This window comes from Pan troglodytes, chromosome 10 (assembly GCF_028858775.2).
Source record: "Pan troglodytes isolate AG18354 chromosome 10, NHGRI_mPanTro3-v2.0_pri, whole genome shotgun sequence".
NCBI lineage: Eukaryota > Metazoa > Chordata > Mammalia > Primates > Hominidae > Pan > Pan troglodytes.
Genome location: NC_072408.2, coordinates 71,927,888 through 71,950,086, shown reverse-complemented (window position 1 = coordinate 71,950,086; position 22,199 = coordinate 71,927,888). Strand labels below are relative to the sequence as shown.

General features: G+C 34.8%; 1 protein-coding gene across 24 annotated transcripts in view; it reads right to left on the bottom strand.

The window, feature by feature from the left end:
- SOX5 (SRY-box transcription factor 5) overlaps positions 1–22,199 on the bottom strand; it is a 1,033,373-nt gene that overhangs the window by 63,990 nt on the left and 947,184 nt on the right. For all 24 annotated transcript variants that reach the window (XM_054664454.2, XM_063785861.1, XM_054664458.2 and 21 more), the window contains one exon: positions 6,337–6,483. In XM_054664454.2, coding sequence (XP_054520429.2) covers positions 6,337–6,483 — 147 coding nt within the window. The remainder of the gene's footprint in view (positions 1–6,336; positions 6,484–22,199) is intronic.

The window sequence follows — 22,199 nt, the reverse complement described above, 5'->3', positions numbered from 1 at the left end:
TTTCAGCACTGTGAATTACTTAGAAATACTACATTCACAGACCAGTTTTAGCCCTGTGTAGTAAGTCATGATTTGAGACTTTGACCTGAAAAGCTCTCAGAGTAAGTCAAATAGTAGTATTCTAAAACTTTAACATATTGGAAATAACACCTCTAGAAACTACCACTCAAAATTTCTCATGGTCAGATGAAATGTGAAAACTATTAAGTGAGGTTACGGTTATATTGAGCAGTGCTTTTTGAACTTTTCACCATGGAAATATTGCTGTGGAGGCCTTAGCATTTCCTAGTCCATTTCAAACTCATGAAGTCTCTTTGTTGTCTCGTGCTTTATCTTTTTTTTTTTTTTTTTTTTTTTTTTGAGATGGAGTCTCGCTCTGTTGCCCAGGCTGGAGTGCAGTGGCGCGATCTCGGCTCACTGCAAGCTCCGCCTCCTGGGTTCATGCCATTCTCCTGCCTCAGCCTCCCGAGTAGCTGGGACTACAGGTGCCCGCCACCATGCCCGGCTAATTTTTTGTATTTTTTAGTAGAGATGGGGTTTCACCATGTTATCCAGGAAGGTCTCGATCTCCTGACCTCATGATCCACCCACCTCGGCCTCCCAAAGTGCTGGGATTACAGGTGTGAGCCACCGCACCCAGCCACTCTTGTGCTATATCTTTAACAGATGTTTTTTGTCACAATATTAAAAATAAAGTTTTATACTTTGTGTTAGTGGTAGGTAGACTTGGTTGTGATTATGCTGTATGTGCGGTTTGTATTCTGCCTTTTTCCCCACTTGGCATTATAAAACATTGTCTCAAATTACCAAAAATGCTTTCATTTCCCAAATCTCCTGTGAGAACTAATCCTCAATCAAGATGAATTTTGATTATCCTCTGATTTCTCGTACTGCTAGCATATTGCTAAGTAATCTGGTGTGTATGTGTACCACAAATTGTGACTCATAGTATTAAACTACAAAATTCTACCCTGCAGATTAGTGTGTATTGATATAATGTTTACTTGATAGCATGAAACTATGTGATTGGTACCATTTCAGCAAAAAAATAGGTTCCCTAATAGGAGTCATCGGCACTGCTGATATTACTAACAGAAACACATGGTACCACATCAGGCAAAATCTTTACTATGCCTTTGAAAGAGGCTCAGATAACAATAAAGTTCCAGTTTTTGCTTCTGAATTTGAAGCAATATTATAAGGATAGTGCAGCTCAAAGAATCTGATTGTGTCTGGTCAGCTGGTTAGGGCCATTTCTGGCTTGTCGGAGAAATATTTCTTTTCCTTGTCATACTCCCAGGTGCTACTGCTGAGCAAATGGGAACATCACTGTCAGAAGTATTCGAAAAGAACAAAAAATTGATTTGGACAATCTGTGTGCTCTTGCCATTGATAGAAACACAACTGTGACTTGGGGTATGACCAGGGTCACGGCAAGGTTAAAAGAAAAGCACCCAGGAATTCTCTCTTGTCATCAGCTTTTTAAACTGACTGTTCTTGGCTGCTGCAGGCAATATGTAAGTTTCCATCAAACACCAAGGGAGGTTTAATAGTATTTACAAGTTGCTCTTAGGATTTTCCCAAGAGGTAGCTACTTTTACAATGGCAGAACACTTATAATGTGAAGTTTGGATGTTTAGCACACCTATAACATTTGAGGACTTCTTGATAACATAGAACTATAAGCCTATTCATAACTAACAATTATATGAGCTGTGCGTGAAACCGAGTCTAAATACTCTTCCTCCTAAGATAACTCTTTTAAGCCTGCTACTGATTCCATTAAATTTAAAAGAAATAATTTATTCTTAGAAAACAAATGTATCAAAAGATCAATTACTATAACAAAGCAAAGGTCATCTAGCCTCTTAAAAGACTACCTGAAAGTATGTGGAAATTCATTTGAATAAATATGTGGAGCAAAAATGAAAGTTGCTGAATACATTGCATATTGGTTCATTCTGTGGCAGAAAGTTAAACTACCAAGTTAAACTACCAAAGTGAAGCAAATAATTAAAACATTTGTTAAGGCCATAAGCAGACTCAAAGCAACATTATTGTATATGTGATTCAAACGTCAATACTGCTTAACAATACCTCAATTAAATAATTTTCTTTAATGTGAGAAGGTAGAATTATTTTTATAATTTTCATTAAACAGGATCTCCTGTCATAAAAGTTCAAGGTTTTATACTTTCACTCAGACTTATTTGCCAACATTTAGCCATAAACATAGCTGTTAGGACACACAAGATCTAGAATAATATCTGCGAAAAGCTAAACATATTCGCTTTTGTGGGTCAATGAAAAAAATAGTCCTGGAGTAAGATCCAAAAGGGAACAAATTAAATAATTGCTGAAGAGACAAGCGTACGAGTATTTAGAAAAATTTTATTGTAACAGCTGAGAAATTTTTAAAATCTGTCAATGCTCTTAATTCTGTATCATCCAGTCTTTGGCAAGATAGACCATGGAGCGGGGGGAAATTTATATTTATTTATATTTTTATATATATATATATTTGGCTCGGGACTAATAAAACCAAGGCATTGAGAAAAGAAAAAGTAACTCATGACAATATGTCAGGCATTAGTGCAAACAGTTCACAAACAGTAAGTTCAAGGACCTGTAACTCAACAAGCAACAATACGCATGTTCTTGAATGCAGATTTTGAACAGACCAGATTTCTTTTTGTGTTTTCACATTTACAGAACACAACTCCAGTGTGCCGTTTTCAGAGGTTCACTGTGAGTCCTCTAAAGGTTTCTTTATCATTTAATATTATAAATAATTATGCTCCTGGGCGGCAGTTCAAAGCTCAGTACAGCACTCGTATAACACCACAGGCAGGTCAGGTGACCTTTCTCCAATTCTCCTCTCTCTGGTGCTGAGGACAGACAAAGTGATATGTCTGTCATACGCCATTACCATTAGAACAGAATCTTGTTCTTTTATTACAACTGAACTCCGCCAGATTTCTCAGCAGGAATGCTAAGTGAAATCAATGTCTTGGATTTCCAGGCTGAGCTTGGAGGTCACAGCCACTCTATCATTTCTCAGCATTATCCTTTCTCTCTCGCGCACACACTCCCCAAGCCTCCAACTGGCACACAGCAGATTGAAAACAGCATGCATCAGAGGACTCATGCTGTACAATTTTACAGTCTTTTGGAGCCCCCTCCTTTCGATTCCCCCCTTCCATTTTTTGCAAATTGCAAATAAGTTTTGTTTGTGTCCTTCTCTAGAGTTCTGAGTCAAAGGCAAAAGCATACCCAGGAAGAAAGGCAGGCAATACAACTCAGGGAACATGGTTAATTTTCCACAGCTATCAATAAGATCATTAATCTCACATCATCACCTGGTTGTGACTTATGATTTCATTGTTCCAAACAGCAAATGTACTTTTAACTTAAACCATCAATTTGGTTTATGCCAGGTAGGTATGTAGACAACACAAAACCCTTTAATAAAATAACTCTATTTTATGGTAACATAGACATGAACATTTGCCAATAAAACACACAGAAAATACCCCCAAGACATTCATAATTGATTGCTTAAAAACATAAATATGATAATAAATGATGGCTATTATACATGAATAAAATAGCTTTGTGAAGTCAAAATGTTTATTATGCTATGTATAAATGTCAATTCCAGGCTACAAGAAAGTAAATTCATGTATTGTAATGGGTCCTCTTTATTTATTATAGGTTGTATTTTTTTGGCCATGTTCTTCATTAAAATGACAACAGTATTACTTATTGGTGTGGCTATTTTTAACCCACTACATTTTACTGCTGAGCTAAAACACAAACACACTGAAGAAATCTTTTCTGACAATAAGAGTGGTTGTGGACAGTATGCTAGAGGGCACTGAGCAAAGAAAGGGCATATTTTTATTAAATCGTTGTTACTTGAAAAGAGGCACTTTATTCTTAGTTAAACCTTTGTGTATTTTACAATAATTGTGGATGGAAAGAAGTACAACACCCACTATAAACCACATAAAGTTTTCTTAAACTTTATATGATAGAAAATTCATAAAGGCTCACTTTCAAACAGTCATTGAATTTCAAAGAAGAACTATTTTTTTAATAATGTATAATCATGGCTATAGAAACACAATCTACTTTTTCACTTGTATTAAATAAACAGAGGTATATAACACCACAGGATGTGACAGATTTCTGACACTACTGAAATACTCATTCTCTTTTGCACAAAGTCTATGAGGTTCTATGAATGTATAGAACTATATAGTTCATAAAGCAATTTCTTAATCTTAGCAAAGCAAACCTTCAGTTACTTTAGCATTTTCCATGGTTACCTAAATAAAATCACTGTAGCAACTGCTCAATAAACATTTGAATGGATAAATGAGTGAATGGACAAATGAGTAGATGCATAAATGGATGAGGCTGACTGACATCAAAAGCTTCATGATGATTTGTATAAGTAATCTGGTGAGAAGGTATCAATGATAAAAAGTGATTGTAGGTGTAAGAAAAAAATCCGTCAGCCATTTAAAAGTGAGCTACATATCCTAAAATCATAAAGCAAAATGTCCTGATGTAAAGCCTCATTACGAAACATGATGTGAAATCACATCAATAAATCAAGGGAAAAAACAGAGAATAATACCTCACAGACGTATCTGTGTGTGACAATGACTATGCTGCTACAGCTATTTATTTTATCCAAAGTACATTTTTCTTTACAGGTAATACATGAAAACTGCTGGTCCACAGAAACACTAAAATTATCACTACTTTAAAATTAAATGTATTTAAGAAATGTTAAAATTATTACCAGTTTTAAAAACTTACATGCTGTTGTGATTATAAAGAAAAGCAGACCAGGCCTTAGATATACATTAAGCACAGAAGATGCACGGTCCATTAAACAACTGAAATAGATCTTAAAAGTGGCATATGTATACTCCTACTGTCAATGTAGTGTGTACAACAATTTTCATTAAATATTTCTACATATTGCTGAAAAAGCATGGTCTAAGGTCCTTGTCCAGGTTAAGTTATATTCCCCAAAATATTTGTCTTTTAATAATATGGAAAAGGACTGGGGAATTCTAGGAAGATGGAGGTTAGAGTGCCCTTTTCCAAATGATTGATTGATCCCTTCTCCTTACTGATTTACTCTCTGGAGTATACAATAACTCTGGAAGAAATCCTGACAGAGCCACCAGGGTTCTAGAGAAAGATTTTTTGAGGATTCTTGGATTTTTCTCTTTTAATATTTTCTAATCCTTTTCTCTGTGTATTTCAACGATTGTGACCATTCTTACACTGTTTTGTTTTAGACATGTCAACATGGCATTCATGGGATGGAGAACAGAAGCAATTTTCTACATAATTTAGCAAAATATATATATATATAAATATATATATATATATATTTTGCTGGTAAACTAACTGTGTCAGCTTTCTATTTAACATTTCCTAATAGAATCAAATTATTTGTGGTTGTTTCCCTGGGTAATCTCAAGGAATATTGCTTTATGATCACTCTTCTTACTTCTTGCATGGAAAGCTTAATATATTTATACAATATCATTTAAGCAAGATCTTAATACAAATACAAATTTAAAATCAATTTTTCTCTCCTTTTAGGCCAAGAAACATACATTATTTGACTTTTTCCTGATCCTTTTCCATGTGTTCTAATGTTTTCTTAGCTTAAAAACCAAAACTACTTCTAAATTGCCTTACTTCTAACACTACTATTACCTTCATTTCCTTACATGATAATCTCATTGGGTGGGTGATTTATCTAAAATTATATCTACACTGTACCACATTATAACAGTCACTGATATTTTTAAAACACCTTCTGTAGGTCCTAATTCTACTTGTATTTTAAGGTCTATTTCAGTTTTCCCTTCTCTGGCAAACTCCTGATGGGATCTCTCACTGAAGATGATCTCTGCCTCCCAATATAACTTCCAATGTACTTTATCTGTAACTTTTTACAAAATTTATTTTGTATCATAGAGTATGGCTATTTGGCTATTTTTATAAATATCTACACAAGCAGACTGTAAGCTCCTTGGGTACAAGATACCCATCTGATAATCTTTTTTATCTCTCACATTTTCTACTATAGTTATCGATACACACATATTGAATAAATGAATAAATGAATGATTCAATGTATGCAGATAAGTTTACATGCACACCTGTTGCCCTTACTTGATTCTTACCTCCTTGTACACCCAGAGTTTAAGCTAGCTGCTGGCATATAATAGACATTTAATAAATACCATTGAATGAAAAATAAAGCTAAGTGGCAAGACAGTGGCTTCTTCAAAAGGGTACCTTGCTTTTGGGTGGTGGGCTGTTTGTGCTCTTGTCTGTGTGAATGCTGGTAGGAGATACAGCAGCACCAAGGTTGCCTTGGGGTATGCCTGGCAGCTTCCCTCCTGGAGATACCTGCATTGCAGCTAGCTGGGCAGCATATAACTGCTACAGAAGAAAAAGAGAGAGAGGGAGAAAGAATACTGTGAATAATAAAATAAACGTACCATTCAGAAAGTACATATATTCAGATATGGTATTTTTCCTATGAGCATTTTGTTTAGTGCACTGGAATATTTAAAGAAAGAAGCTGTCACCTCAGATTTCATTACTTTTTAGGGGAGAAATGACAGATACTACATATAAGTGATCTCACCTTCAGTATGTCCAAGGACTCAAAGCAAATAAGAGCCATCCATATTTACTTTATTCCAATGTCTATAGAAGGCAAGTATAACATATTATCTAGTTAAGAGCTCTTTATATTCTACTTTAAATTTACACAGTGTGTTACAAAAGGATGCTTCATATACACAGTAATTTTCTACTATCCATATTGGTTCAAGCCCTGTATGCCTCTTTCTTTGATTTCTTGAAATGGGCACCCGAAACAATTTTTCTGAGTGTTAGGTGGGTAGAAGTACAGAAAAGGCACTGAAAGGCAATGGGAAAAAAAAGTACTTGAAGAAGATTATCTGGTCAGTCTACCTACATTGATAAAAATTAACTGGATGCTTGCCAGAAGTTCACTTTACTTCATGATATGTAAACACAGACAAATCTCAAATTATCTTGACGACTAAGGTTTTAAAGAATACTGCCTAAAACACATATTCTTCCACTAAGCCATTACTTATTCTTATTAAATAAGCAATAAAATTGTCCAAGTAATTAATAAAAGAAAAATTTTACTTTGATAATGATAGCTGTATGATGTATTATCCTAAAACAAGGAAGTTGCTTTAAATTCAAATATTACATCAAATATTTAATTATTACTCTTTTTATTTTCCTTTCACACTCTGTTAAAATTTTAAATAACTATGTAAGAAAATAATTATTAAATAAATATATCATATATTTAAATTACTAAATATTTAATTATATATTTAATATTAGATAAATTTTACACACACACACACATCCCAGTTTCTTATTTCTCATTTGTCTTGAGATTCCATGGATAGCATTTACAATGCAAGCTAGAATTTCTACAATGAAGCAAGAAAAAATGCTCTCAAGGAGAAGTGCTGTGAAATAGTTATCTGGATTATCTTGATTTTTTTTCTGAAAGAGAAATTCCAAACGACAAAATTGCTCATGATAAGCCACAGATCCTGATTAGCAGTGTCTCTCTCTAAATAAAATAATGAAAACTGAAGACAGCACACATTTATGTGAAAATACACATACATAAGTCTCCAGATACTATAACCTAAATAAAAATACATTAAAGTTATCGATAAAAATTATGGCTTATTTTTATGCAAATTAATGTAAAATATATCCCAGAGAAAACTAAAAGACCATAAAAATATTTTTATATTAATAATTGTCTCATAAGCGTTTTATGTGTTGGAATAATTACATCTTTTCTTACCCCAGCCAACTGGAAAGAATAAAAATGATTGTCTTCAATTACATAAACATTAAAAGGATAATTCACTTCAAAAAGGAAGACTTGAGAGTTTTCTATTTAAAGAAAAATGATCAGAATTGATCCATTTCTCCCATCTGTCTTAAAAATCTATGCATTATATCCTGCAATTTAAAAAGCACTTCTTTCTGGCATCATTCTAAACTACTTATAAAGTCTTTAAGAAAATAACCAATTATCCTAGGATATCACTTTACATATTAAAACTCTGACCAGTAGAATGCATGTACTAATATTGAATTTAAAAACTATATGTATTTTCACAAGTTAACTAGATAACTATATTACATTTTATGAATTTCATATTGTATTGTATATTGTATTCTTGTCTTTAAAAATGATTTCACTGGGTATTATTACTAGAGGATAAAAGTTCCTATTACTGATTCGTTATACACTAAAAATGAAATTATTTTTTAATTACTAATGACATGGAACATACAATATCTGTGAGTAAAGAAAATGTGAACAAAACAGTTATTCAAAATTTAATTTTGATTCTTCACATTACTGACAAAATTATTGGTTATTTGTGTTATTTAGATATTTAAATAGCTTAACCAAGTAGCCATTAAATGTGATTCAATATTTAAATATTAGGCACCAGAGACAGTCATAATTTCCAAAGAAATATAAGAACTATTATTAAAAATACAAGTATAAAAACTCTAAAATAGTTTATTGAATTAAAGGATTTAAAGGATGGAGAAGACACGTATTTGGAAATAAAAGTTATACATATTCTTTCATCACTCAAATAAATATACTTTTACCCTTTTAAATATGGAATTAAGGTGTATCTGAGTTAAATTGTCCTAAAAGAAATGCTTTTGAGTTGAAAGGGAAGAAACATTTGTAAAAGAGATAGACCCAGTTGAATATGCTAATATTTCTATAATAACAGTATAATATCATTTGCCTTGCTGGTATTTCTACGGAATACAGAGACGGAATGTAATTTATGATGAGAATTTCATAAACCTGCTATTCAGTTCAAGGATGGCTAACATTAGGTTGCTCTTCTCTCCCCCAAATTGCCCATAAACCCTTTCTCATATTTGGCTTCTGTGAAAGAAGACAAATTTTAGAATTACTCTTCTCCAACTGTGATCAGTTTTCCACTATTCCCACATCACTGCATTTTCCACCAAGCATATCAGATTTTCCTGGTTCACCAAGGTATTGAAGTAAGGCCAGGAAATATCTATTTCAACACATTTTGTGTCATAGATATGTTTTCCTAAAAGTTATATTCTAACACAAAAGCAAAAATGAACCCCGTCTTAGAGAATTTAACATACTTTGAGTCTGCTCAGATAAGATCAATCAGGAATTTTAATACTCTTGCATTCTAACTTGGCCATTTACAAGTTAATAGGAAATTTCAGTAAAATTAAAGAAGCTGACAATAATTCTTCTATCTGGCTACATATGTAAGAGTGGATAATTTTTTTAAAATGCTGCTGTGACTTATTTTAATTCACACTTTAAAAAAATTATGCTCCTTTTTCTCTCCATTAAAATATGTGTAGTGAGTGATTTTAAAACAAATAAGCCAAGAAATGATGAGCAGTTTCCTTCTTTTATTAAATGTTCTTAAAGCAAAATCAAGCCTAATAACAGGTGTCTGCCCTGAGTGACGTCTACAGTCACAGAACCATTGGTTGACCTTGTAGATGGGAAAGGGGCATGAAATCTAGTGACCACTGGAAGGCCACCTGAAATAACAAGCACCTGGAGAACTATACAATCCACTTATGTTTGTACGTATGTATGCCTGTATGTCTTAAAGTGAAAATCTGGTTAACATCTTTCTTTAAATAATAACAGATAAAACCCAAAGTTAAACATAAGGTATATTATGATGAATGTATTTTTATGATAGTGAAGTTGTCTAAAACATCAGAAACAAACAGATGACACTAAACAAACTGATGACACTAAACATAAAAGGCTGAGCTGAGCCAGGTGTGGTGGCTTACACCTGTAACCTCAGCACTTTGGGAGGCAGAGACAGGAGGGCTGCTTGAGCCTGGGAGTTTGAGACCAACCTGGGCAACATAGTGAGATGATGTCTCAAAAGAAAAAAAAAAAAAAAAAAAAAAAAAGGCTGAACTGAAAGAGAACACTCATTTCATTAGTTTAACCAGACTCACAGTATCTTAGCCTCGCAGAATAACAGAATAACTTGACTCTTACCTTGAAACTAATGTGTTAGGGATTGGATGTGATCTCTAAAACTTCACAACTCCTCAGAGCTTTCCAGTCTTTCTATTGCTTAAAACACTGCATTCTCATTCTCTTTCACTACCCTCATACCTGTACCTCCTTTAGACAATGAGTTTTTAAGGAAACAATTACAAATGATTAGGTTAGAATTTATTATTGATTACTTCATGTCTTCCTGGTACTCAAAGTTCATAAATATGTTTTTACATACATGTATATAAATATAAGCAACTTCTATTTTTGTCTCAAATTGCTCCATAACCTAGATTTTTGTCTCTTCAACATTTTAAGCTCCTTGAAAGATCATGCTTTCTACTTCTAGTGGAAAACTTAAAAAGCGAGAGCTTTGGACAAGGCAGAACTGAATTCTAATTGCAACTCTAAGCCATGTGACCTTGGGCAACTTCTCTGAGCCACAGTTCCTTAATCTGTAAATTCAGGGATAAATGAAATTGACCTTATAAAGGTACTGTGAGAAATGAATCACATGATGTGTACAAAACAGTCAGGAAAGCACATGGTAAAGAATGCCTGATCAATAAAAAATAGTTATAATTATTAATGGATTAAATACACAAAGTAAGAAACTAGGCAACATATATGTGCTGACTCTGGACTATTATTGGTATAGCAGAGGAGAGAGAAAGTGTACAAACATAGTTTCTGCCTTAAGTCAAGACTGATAAACAGAAAACAATGAGACTATAAGTATACTGTAACTGTATGTCACTGTCGAAGGTGTTAAGAGAGAAGAAATGCATCAGTGTGTTCAGGTATGTTTTCGTAGAAGAGATGGAGTTAAGGTGGACATAGAAAAAGGAGATGGCATTCTAGGAAGGGAGTACAATTAAAAGAAAGGCATGAGAGCAGGAATGAGCTGGTTGCCGCAAGGGAAATATAGAGATTGGTGTGGAACAGTGAGTGGTAGAAAGGGCAATGCATACATAGCTATGTTAGAGGAAAATAACATTAGTTTTGTAGGCTACACTCACCTTATGGAAGCTTTTGAAACATAAGCAAAAGAGTTTTAATTGAATATGTAGTAAGAGAAAGCCACTGACTGTTTGAGAGCAATATATATGATGTTTTTTAGCTAGAATATTGATAAGACAGAAATATCAGCTATGAAATTATCAACATTTAACAGTGATAATGCTGATCATAGGAACTTGAATTGCAGTAACAGTTGTGAAATGAAGATGGAAAAAATAATTTCAAGTTCATAGCATACTGGGCACATAAAAATTGCCAATTAACTGGGGAAAAGAAAAGATAAACAGAGGAACAAGATGATAATACAATGTATATGAAGTCTTCATAAGTATGTAAGTAATCTCACCCATCATCTATTCTCATTTCTGTATATTCATCATTTATCCTTTTAAGAAAGGCAAAACACATATACTATATTTTTCTTTTATTTCTTTCTTTCCTTCTTGACAAAGGAAGTATTAATTTACACAGAGAGGATTTCCCTGAATGACTAGATCCATTCAATCATGAACTTCCCCTAAAGTGTGGCTCAATAAAACACTTTTAAAAAATTATGAAAAGTGTGATGTTCTCCACCACCACCAACATAAGCTTGAATTGTATCTAACTTACTCAAGTCTAATCAGTAGTTTTTCTTATAACTTATTATTATGTGCACCAAATCACTGCTGGGCAGCGGGCTGGCAGTTCATTAACAGGCATTCTTTCTGCTCATCTCTAATGGCCCACTATGGGGCTAGAAAAGGTCTAGTAGGATAACAGATACTTTAACTTGTACTAATTAATTGTTGCTATTTTGGGGAAAAAATAGTATAATTGTATTTGGATGACATAGCTTTTATGCTATGGTTAGAATCAATAGTATTAAATCAATCATGCTTTTATATGAAGATACCCATAAAAATACCTTAAACAAGTACTTTTCAGTGTGAGGAATACAGAAATTCTACAAACAGCTTATTTAAATTCTAAGCTAGTCTATTTCATTAATTCCTAGAGGTGGTAAATTCTTGCCACTTTTCAGTAATAGGTTACTTTCCCCAAATTGCTAAAAACACAACTTCTCTGATTGACTACTAGTCCACTGTCTAACTGCCATCTGGAGTATTTGGATTCAGTGTATTAGGCACTGACAAAAATATCTATCAAGATTTATTGCCCCAAACCATTTACTGACCAGTAAACTCCTTGAAAGCAGAGATTATGTCCCTGCTAATCAATGCTTTATCAGAAAATTTTAAAAACAAGGAACAGTAAAATTGAACAAATGCAGAAAATGACTATGTAAAATATTATTAATATAGCTCTCTTGCACATATTTAATATATTTCATAATAATAGTGACTATACATAAAACAAATTTTTAAAATCCAAAATGAATTTGGCATGCTTGTACAATCCAAAGAATTAGAAAGAAAGGCTCATTAGTAATACAGATAAAATTCACATTCATTCACTCATTTCATTTGCTTGAGAGGAAAAAAATATGAATTTAAATCTTATCAGCATAAGAACAAAGTAAATTGATAACCTCATTGTAGTCATAATCATAACAGTAACTGAATGTCTATTTGCAAAATAAATACCAAAAATGGGTGAAGATTATTTGAAAAACGTTAAAAGTATCTTTTCAAAAGACAACAGAACCAAGAGTTGAAGCATATGGATATTCTGAAGTATTTTGGAAAAGCCAGATGACAAATGCCTTCTTTTTGATAAATAAATATACACGATTTACTTGCCGAATCTTAAATATTTGTTATTTAGAAAGTAAAAGATATTTAGTAGGAGTTACGGTTGCTGGTAGGTATAAGCTGTTTCTTTGGGATCCTTTTAGTTTGCTCAAAGTTTAATTTTCTATTTTAAAAAATTATTATTTGACCAATGTCTCCTCTTTCCCCCTTGCCTTCTACCCTGGTAATCACTATTCTACTCTCTCCTTCCATGAGTTTGACTGTTTTAGATTCCACAGGTAAATGAGATCACTGGTGTTTGTCTTTCTGTGCCTTGCTTATTTCACTTAACAGAATATCCTTCAGGTTTATCCATGTTTTCACAAATAACAGGATTTTTTTTTCAAGGCTGAAAAGTATTCCATCGTGTGCGTGTGTGTGTGTGTGTGTGTGTGTGTGTGTGTGTGTGTGTGTGTATCTCACATTTTCTGTATCCATTCATCTACTGATGGACAATAAGGTTGATTCCATGTCTTGGTTATCGTAAATAATGCTGCAGTCAACACTGGAGTACAGATAACTCTTCAACATGCTGATTTCATTTCCTTTGGATACATGCCCAGAAGCGGGATTGCTGGATCTTTAATTTTTATTTTAACTGGGATCTTGCTACAGGTCTCCCTTTTGTGTGCCCAGGCAATCTGGATAAAGGCACAAGAGACAGAGATGATGCCATATACAGTCACTTACCCAGGAGCCAGCAGCATATGACAGTGTATGGTTTGATCCAACTATTTTCCTTTACTTCAGGCATGGATTAGGAGATGGAGATATTTCTACCTTATTGTGAAGACAGTGCAAAGTAAGTTATGTCCGCCATCCTCTCTCTACCCTTACTCTCCCCCTTTTCATCCTCCCTACATTTCTTCTCCCCAAGTCACCAACTTCATTAAACTTCATAGGAGAGCTGGGCACAAAAGGCATTTTAAATTAAAAAAAAAAAACACATTAAGATTACAACTGAAGGCCGGGCGCGGTGGCTCACGCCTGTAATCCCAGCACTTTGGGAGGCCGAGGCGGGCGGATCACGAGGTCAGGAGATCGAGACCATCCTGGCTAACACGGTGAAACCCCGTCTCTACTAAAAATACAAAAAATTAGCCGGGCGTGGTAGCGGGCGCCTGTAGTCCCAGCTACTCGGGAGGCTGAGGCAGGAGAATGGCGTGAACCCTGGAGGCGGAGCTTGCAGTGAGCCGAGATCGCGCCACTGCACTCCAGCCTGGGCGACAGAGCGAGACTCCGTCTCAAAAAAAAAAAAAAAAAAAAAAAAAAAAAAAAAAGATTACAACTGAAATATGTCTTTCTTAAGTACTGTATGATAAAACATACTGATTCCTAAAGATAATTTGTGAACTTTTTACACTGTTATTATCTGAATGGAGAGTGATAAGAGCATGCATACCATTTAATACTATTTTTGTGAAATTGTTTAAAATTATTTTTATAAGTATTATCCTTTTCTCCAAGTGTAATCTCATATCAAACACCAGTATATAAAACAGAGAAAGGAGAGGTATGCCATAAATGAATATCAATAAAATATATTAAAAATATGTAAAATTTATTGATATACATTAGATGTACATATTTTGAGGGTACATGTGATAATTTGGTACATTCATATAATCCAAGTCAGGTCATTGAGAGTTTTAAGTATTTTATTAAAATGTGACCAATGAGATTGTTTAGTTCACCCCAAGAGTTTAAGTAGGCATAAGGAAAAAGTTGTAATCCTTTTTCATCCTCAGTGATAGAGTCCTCACTCAAAAATAAATAGCTGTCACTTCTAAAATTGCACATAAACAAATATATAGACTTACATCTTCTAAAAGAACATCATAGAGCTAAAATCTTGATGATTAATAGCACCTCCCAGGTCAAATATACTTATAAAAATGGAAGATTTCTTTTGAGTCCAGGGTTTGAAATGTGGCAAGAACAATTAACATATATGCAATGTGTTAAATATTTGGAATAGAGATTTTAAAATATATGTCATCTATTATGATTTAAAAAAATAGTTGAATATGACCGGTTAAAGTTTAAATAAAGCCTAAAAAGATATGTACTATATATATTTGATGGAAAAGTATTTGTTTATGTCTTCTTTCTCTTCCTGTTTTTAAGAGGAGGAACAGGGAATATCATTTGTGAGGAAAAATTCAGAAAGCAATTTCAAGGCTCCATAAGTGTTATCTTCATAGCTTAATTTCAGCTTCCTAATGTAACTTAAATGTGGAGTTTAAAGAGAAACTAATGTACTGCAGAAAATCTTTCAAAACACAGCAGCATGTTTCAGTGTGAATAAATTTGCTTTGCCCATTATTTTTCATAATGTTTTTTCACATTATCATAGAAAATTATCATAGCAACTTGAGTTTAAACATGGACTTTCCCTAACACTGTCAGCATTTCTTTTGCATGTTCTTCAAGTGTAATGCATGAAAACCACGATAGGCCTTCACTGTGCTGAATACCAGGACAAAAGTACAGATAGGAACTCACATGTCGAAGGTATAAAAATTTATAATTCATAAGTCAATGAACTGCCTAATTAAACATGTTTCATTCTCCCGTCTTGACAAACCTATTTTCAAAATGACCTGGATGCAAATCAAAAGCAGAAGAGATACTGCTTCACACCCATTAGGACAACTCCTATCAAAAAAGAAAAAAAAAAAGCACCAGAAAGTAACAAATGCTGGCAAGGATGTGGAGGAATTGGAAACTTGTATATCGCTGATGGGACTGTGCAATGCTCCTGCCACTGTGAAAAATAATATGGTAGTTCCTCAAAAAATTAATGATAGAATTACCATATAACCTGGTAATTTTACTTTTGGTCATACACAAAAAAGAATTGAAAGCAGGATCTCAAAAAGATATCTGTACACCCATGTTCACAGCAGAATTATTCACAATAGCCCAAAGGTAGAAACAATTCAAATGTCCATTGATGGATGAAAGGATAAACAAACTGTGCTATATACACACAATGAATTATTATTCAGCCTTAGAAAGAAATGAAATTCTGGCACATGGTACAACACGGATAAACCTTAAAGGTATTATGCTATGCTAAGCAAATAAGCCACTCACCAAATAACAAATATAGTATGATTCCATTTATATGAATTACCTAGAGAAATTAAATTCATAGAGACGGAAAGCAGAATGGTGGTTGTCAGGGGCTCAGGGGAGGGAGGAATTAGGAAGTTAGTGTTTAATGACTACGGACCTTCAGTTTGGAAATCTGGAGGACAGGTTTGAATTTAGAATTCTTGGTCTCCTTGCAGCTCCATGTCAAAACCTGGTGGCCCAAAGACAGCAGGTTTGGGCCTGCGCCTGTGTCCCTCCTCTTCCCACCCCTAGCTCCATTCAAGAGACAAGGAATCGCTTCTGTCCTAAATAGGCTCATCATCTTGACTTCGGCTGACTTGTAAAGAGCTTCTGAAGTGGGGGCCAGGATCTGACATGGCTGCAGTCCTGCTACATATGTCCTCAAGGAAGTGCAGGATGAAGTTAAAATGCAAGAATATTCCAGGCAGAAGGAACATAACGTGCAAAGCCATAAAGTTAACCTTCAAATCAACCAACAAAATATGTTTATTAGCATTTAAGACTTTTCTGTACACAACAGAAGACCCTCCTCCCCCTTTTTGAAATAACACATTCCTTTTACTTCTCTTTGGCCAGATGTGAGGTAAAGCTATTTTGTTGTCCCCACTACTGGGGCAATGCTGGAAGAGACTGTAGAAAAAGAGATCTGGTTTCTTTCACTTAGCGTAACATTTTTGAACTCTCTCCAGGGTGTAGCATGTATCAGTAGCCTGTTATTGTACTGTTGAAAAGTATTTATTTGCATGGGTGTATAATATTTGTTTATCCATTTATCTAGTTGATGGATAGTTGGATGATGTTTTCCAATTTTCCAGTGAATAATCCTGCTATGAACATTCCTCTACAAGTTGTTGTGTGTTTTCATTTCTTCTGCTTATCCATGTCCTAGGACTGGATTTGTTGAGTAATGTGGTATCTTCATGTTTACCTTCTAAGGAAATTGTCAGACTTTTCTGAAGTGGCTGAACCATCTTTCATTTCCATAGCAACGTATGAAGATTCCAGTTTCTCTATATTTTCTTTCTTTTTTTTTTTTTTTTTTTGGAAACAGAGTCTCACTCTGACGCCCAGGCTGGAGTGCAATGGCACAATCTTGGCTCACTGCAACCTCCGCCTCCCAGGTTAAAGCAATTCTCCTGTCTCAGCCTCCTGAGTAGCTGGGATTACAGGCGTGTGCCACCGCACCCAGCTAAATTTTTTGTATTTTTAGTACAGACGGGGTTTTACCATGTTGGTCAGGATGTTCTCGAACTCCTGACCTCGTGATCCACCTGCTTCGGCCTCCCAAAGTGCTGGGATTACAGGCGTGAGCCACCGTACCCGGCCTTATATTTTCATCAATACTTGGTATTGTCTTTTTAATTATAACTATTTTAGCAGGTGTGAAGTGGTATCTCGTAGTTTTAATTTGCATTTCTCTAATGAAGTTGAGCATCTTTTCATGTACTTATTAGCCATTCCTGTCTTTTTTGGTAAAATATGCATTCAGATCTTTTGCTTTTTTTAAAAAAAATTAAGCTGTCTTATTATTGAGTTGTAAGAATTACTTATATATTTGAATTTTGTTTTATTTTAAATTTTTTAATTTTAGGTCCAGGGGTACATATGCAGGCTTGTTATACAGGTAAAGTTGTGTCGGGGGAATTGTTGTGTAGATTATTTTGTCACCCAGATATTAAGCCTAGCACCCAATTGTTATTTTTTTCTGTTCTTCTCCCTTTTCCCATTCTCTACCTTCAAATAGGCCCCAGTGACTGTTGTTCCCCTCTGTGTGTCCATAAGTTCTTATCATTTAGCTCTCACTTATAGGTGAGAACATGCAGTATTTGGTTTTCTCTTCCTGTGCTAGTTTGCTAATGATAATGGCCTCCAGTTCCATTTATGTTCCTGCAAAAGACACTATCTCATTCTTTTTTATGGCTGTATAGTATTCCATGGTGTATATGCACCACATTTATCCAATTTATATTTCTTTAGGTATATGCCCAATAATGGGATTGTATTTATATCCTGTAATGTATTTTACAAATTGAGCTGCCTTATTATTGAGTGGTAAAACTTCTTTATATATTTGAATTTGACTTTAAAGGGTAAAACCTATCAGAGAGACTGTGCAAGAGTCCAGTTTAATAGTACTATATAGCTATTTTCAAAATATTCATAATAATAAACAACATAATGGTGGAAAAAGGTAATATAAATAGATAGTTTCCTCTCAAATGAATTTTTTATATACTTACACAAAAAGTAATTTTTTATTCTTTAATTTTCAAAAATCCTAACAGAGGAGAGGTACAACGAGGGTTCTAAAGGGATATATGTTCTTTGTATCCGTCAAGGAATCCTGGGCATGCCAAGGTAGGACTCTGAACATTGATGACTTTCATTAACCACTAAGGTGACTCCTGGAAAAAATGAAGAGTAGACAGGGCTGACAGCCAGCTCTCAGGACTGAGACTCTTGGTCAAACCTGAGCGGAAAGGGACAGGGGTAGAGAATAGATGGAAAGAATTCTCGGCTAACCTCCTAAGTGGTTAACCCACAGAAGTGGGTGGAGGCTGGGATTGTGAAACATTTCTCCTGCTGCTTCCCCAGTTCTATCACAGACCATGGGGGAAAAGTGATTGGGGAAAGGTGCCTAGAGGAAGGTGGGAAGGGTTGTCACTTAATTTCCAGTCTAGAGTCCCAGTTGGGGAAGAATTCATCCTGAAGGGAGTAAGGAAGGGTATACTAAGGAATAGAGTCACTGGGAGGAGCAACTTCACATACACATAATCTGAGAGATTTAAAATCTTTTGTATTTGTACACAAATTCTAATGAAACTTGATGGCAAGAAAAAAATGTATTACAGTGAAAGAATGAACAAACTCAGACTTGCTATAGATTTGTCCATATGAAGGAGAGCTAATAGCTGTTATGTCAATGGAGCATAACTGAAAAAACAAAGTTGCAGTTGTTGAGTGTATAAGGGTTTGAATTATCAGGTCAAGCAAGAAAATGACTTGAGTGGACAAAGGCCTCAAAAGGCTGAAGAGTTAGTTGGTATCACCAGAGGTTAGTGACTGTCTGCTGAGGCTCAAGCCTGTAATCCCAGAACTCTGAGAGGCCAAGGTGCGACGATCACTTGAGGGAAGGAGTTTGAGATGAGCCTGGGCAACATAGCGAAACCCCATTTCAACAAAAACTTAAAAATAAAATAAAATTAGCTGGGCATAATGGCATGTGCAGTCCTAGTTACTTAGGATGCTGAGACAGGGGGATTGCTTGAGCCCAGCAGTTCTAGGCTGCAGTGAGCTGTGATTGTGGCACTGCACTCCAGGCCTGGGCAATAGAACAAGACTCTGTCTCAAGAAAAAAAAAAAAAAAAAGATAGATGGCAGAAGGATAAGCCATCAGGGGAAAAATGTTACCAACTTCAGAAATGAAATTTTCTGCCTTCAGAGAAAACAGGTGAGCCACGGGGAAGCATGCTTGGTGAAATAGGGGGCTTGGAGGTATGGGCTCCAAGGCATAAATTATTATTATGACCCACCCTTCCTTGAAAATATCACTCTTGCCTGATATAACTTGGAAAAGCTTGGATACAGAAGTAAATAATTACATCTGGCTATAGTTTGGGTTTTACTGTTAAAAAGCTATAGTGAATACATGTACAGAAGATATAATGTAATTTACTTAAAGCTGCTATCACCAAATATTAATAATACATAGACAATCTTGATTTTTCTATTCCAAATTCAGTCTTACTCAGTGTGATACTTGGATAGAATATGAAGCTATCAATGAGGGGTGGAGTGTTAGGAGGGTGTGAAGATAGCATCCTGCTAAAAATTAAAGATACATTTGAACTTACTTAAATCTTAAGACCTTTTTCACAGGTATGATGCTCTCATGCTGTCTCTGTCACACTGCAGATACTAAAGCCTATAAATAAGAAACACTTCAAATGCACGGGGTTTTAAAAGGCTTTCTTCATTACACACCAATAAATCTTAAACAGCTAGAAAAAAAAAAAAATTTTGACTTTTATAATTGAAGCAGTTCCTTAAAGAACCAGATATATTTTGCGAGAGTCATGTAAGAACACCCCAACTGATAGTTTCTCTTTCGCTCACTCCCTCCCTGTATTTCTACTCCATAAGCCATCTTCGTGTACTGCACAGTAATCCATTACAATATGTTCCAACATCTGCCTCCCCATATGATGTATGACCTATTCGATTGACCCTTTTTATGCCGCTCCAGACTTGCTGTTTGTTACTGTGGGAGGATGAACACTCTGCATCTATTCCTGAGGTCACCAACCAGCAAATACATCTCCATTTGGCAAGGTAAGAAGGACACTGGCTGGAAGGCTCTTCAGATCTCTTTACGTATCAGTGATTATACTTATATCTTTAATTAGTTTAATTTAGGGAAAAATATTGCTGAAATTCCCTTCAAAGCAACAGGAAGAAGAGAAATGCTTGTTCATCAGGAGAAAAATTTCTGTTGTTACTAAATTTCATTATTTAATTTGGGTATTATGAGAATTACAGTATTATCAGAAAGAGTTCTAAAGCAAACACTTGTCTTTGGCTAAGTTCATATTTGTGAAATCACTGTTCAGTGTATCCCAATAGATTGCGGGGTAGTAATCAAGCCATTTTTAAACAGCATTCTAACTCAATATAAAGACAATTTGAGTTATTTCATATTAAATCAGACTATATATTATTTTGCATGTCAAAAAACATACTTCCAGAGTACATACTTGCTGGAGGCTTGCAAATACTTGAAACACATAAGGGGAGGAAGTACAAGAACCACGATTTTCTCCATGACTATGATATGTTAATCATTTTGCTAGAAGCTTGCATACTATTTCAGGGATCACCATAACAATTTTGTGAGTTTGGTGAGAAAGATGAAAAATGAATTGAACAGTGGTTCAATAACTTGCCAAAGGTTAAACAACTGGTAGTATCAGAAGTCCAAGTGGCCCTGAAATTCTTCTGTGATGTAATGCTACTATGGGAAAATACTTTGCAGATAAAATGTTCTATGATTAAATTCATCTCTTTTGCAGTGGGATAGAGGTGGAATCCCCCACCTGCTGGCCAGTGAAAAAAGGAATTTCCCCTGAACTCTGAGTCAAAAATAATAGTTTCCAAGGCCAAGGGTTAAAGGCTTCAAGAGTGAAAGACTTCTTGAGTCAGTAGTAGCAGAACTCAACGCTCCCTGAAGAAACCACAAAGTCACTTAAGTTTGCTATTATTGTTGTTGTTTTGGTTGCTGTTTCGTTTTGCTGTTATTACTAACAAACAACACATATGAGAGGTTTTAAAAAAGGACTGCTTCCTACGGATTCCGCTCTTACTTTTTTCTTCCTCCTTCCCTCATAAACCTTTAAGATTAAGAAAGTATCACATACAAATCTTAGTTTTGGCTCTTTGAGTATACAAATTATGCTAAATAAAACTACATTTCAGGGGAAATCTGGACAGAGAATAACAGCAGCAATAATAATCATAATAGCTGAAGTTTATAGAATGCTTACTGTGAGACATGTCCATGTCATATCTCTTGGAACCTTCTCAACAACCTTAGGAAATAGGTATTATTTTTACTTTATGGAGCCGGACATTGAGGCCAAGAAAGAGTAAAAGTCATCTGTCCAAAGTTGCATAGGTAAGAGATCAAGCTGAAGTTGGAATCCAAAACTTTTTGACTTTTTACAGAGCTCTTAACTCTTAGCCTATGTCTTAGGAATCTATTTTCTGGTCATTTTAATACAGTAGTAGGGTTTGTGTGCTCTGAAACAAAGAGTTAGACAAACCTGGGAAGGGTAATTCAGAAAGCACCTTTTATGGAGGCTGGGCTCTTCTGATAAAAAGCGATAGTATTGGGGATGCAGAACAATAAAGAGATGTGAAGTGTCCAACAGGAAATTTTTCCTGGCATCTTTCATCCATTTACTTCCTTTTGGCTACTGCCAGTAAAAACCACTTCAGTGTGGTTTTCTTCTCAATTTGATACGTATTTTAACCATTTAAATAATTGTAGGAAACAAGGTAATGCAATATGGAGAAAGCTGTTATACTTCTTATTATCTTTTATCATTCATGCTTTTATTCATTAAAAAAAATTATAAAATACCAGTTTCATTCTA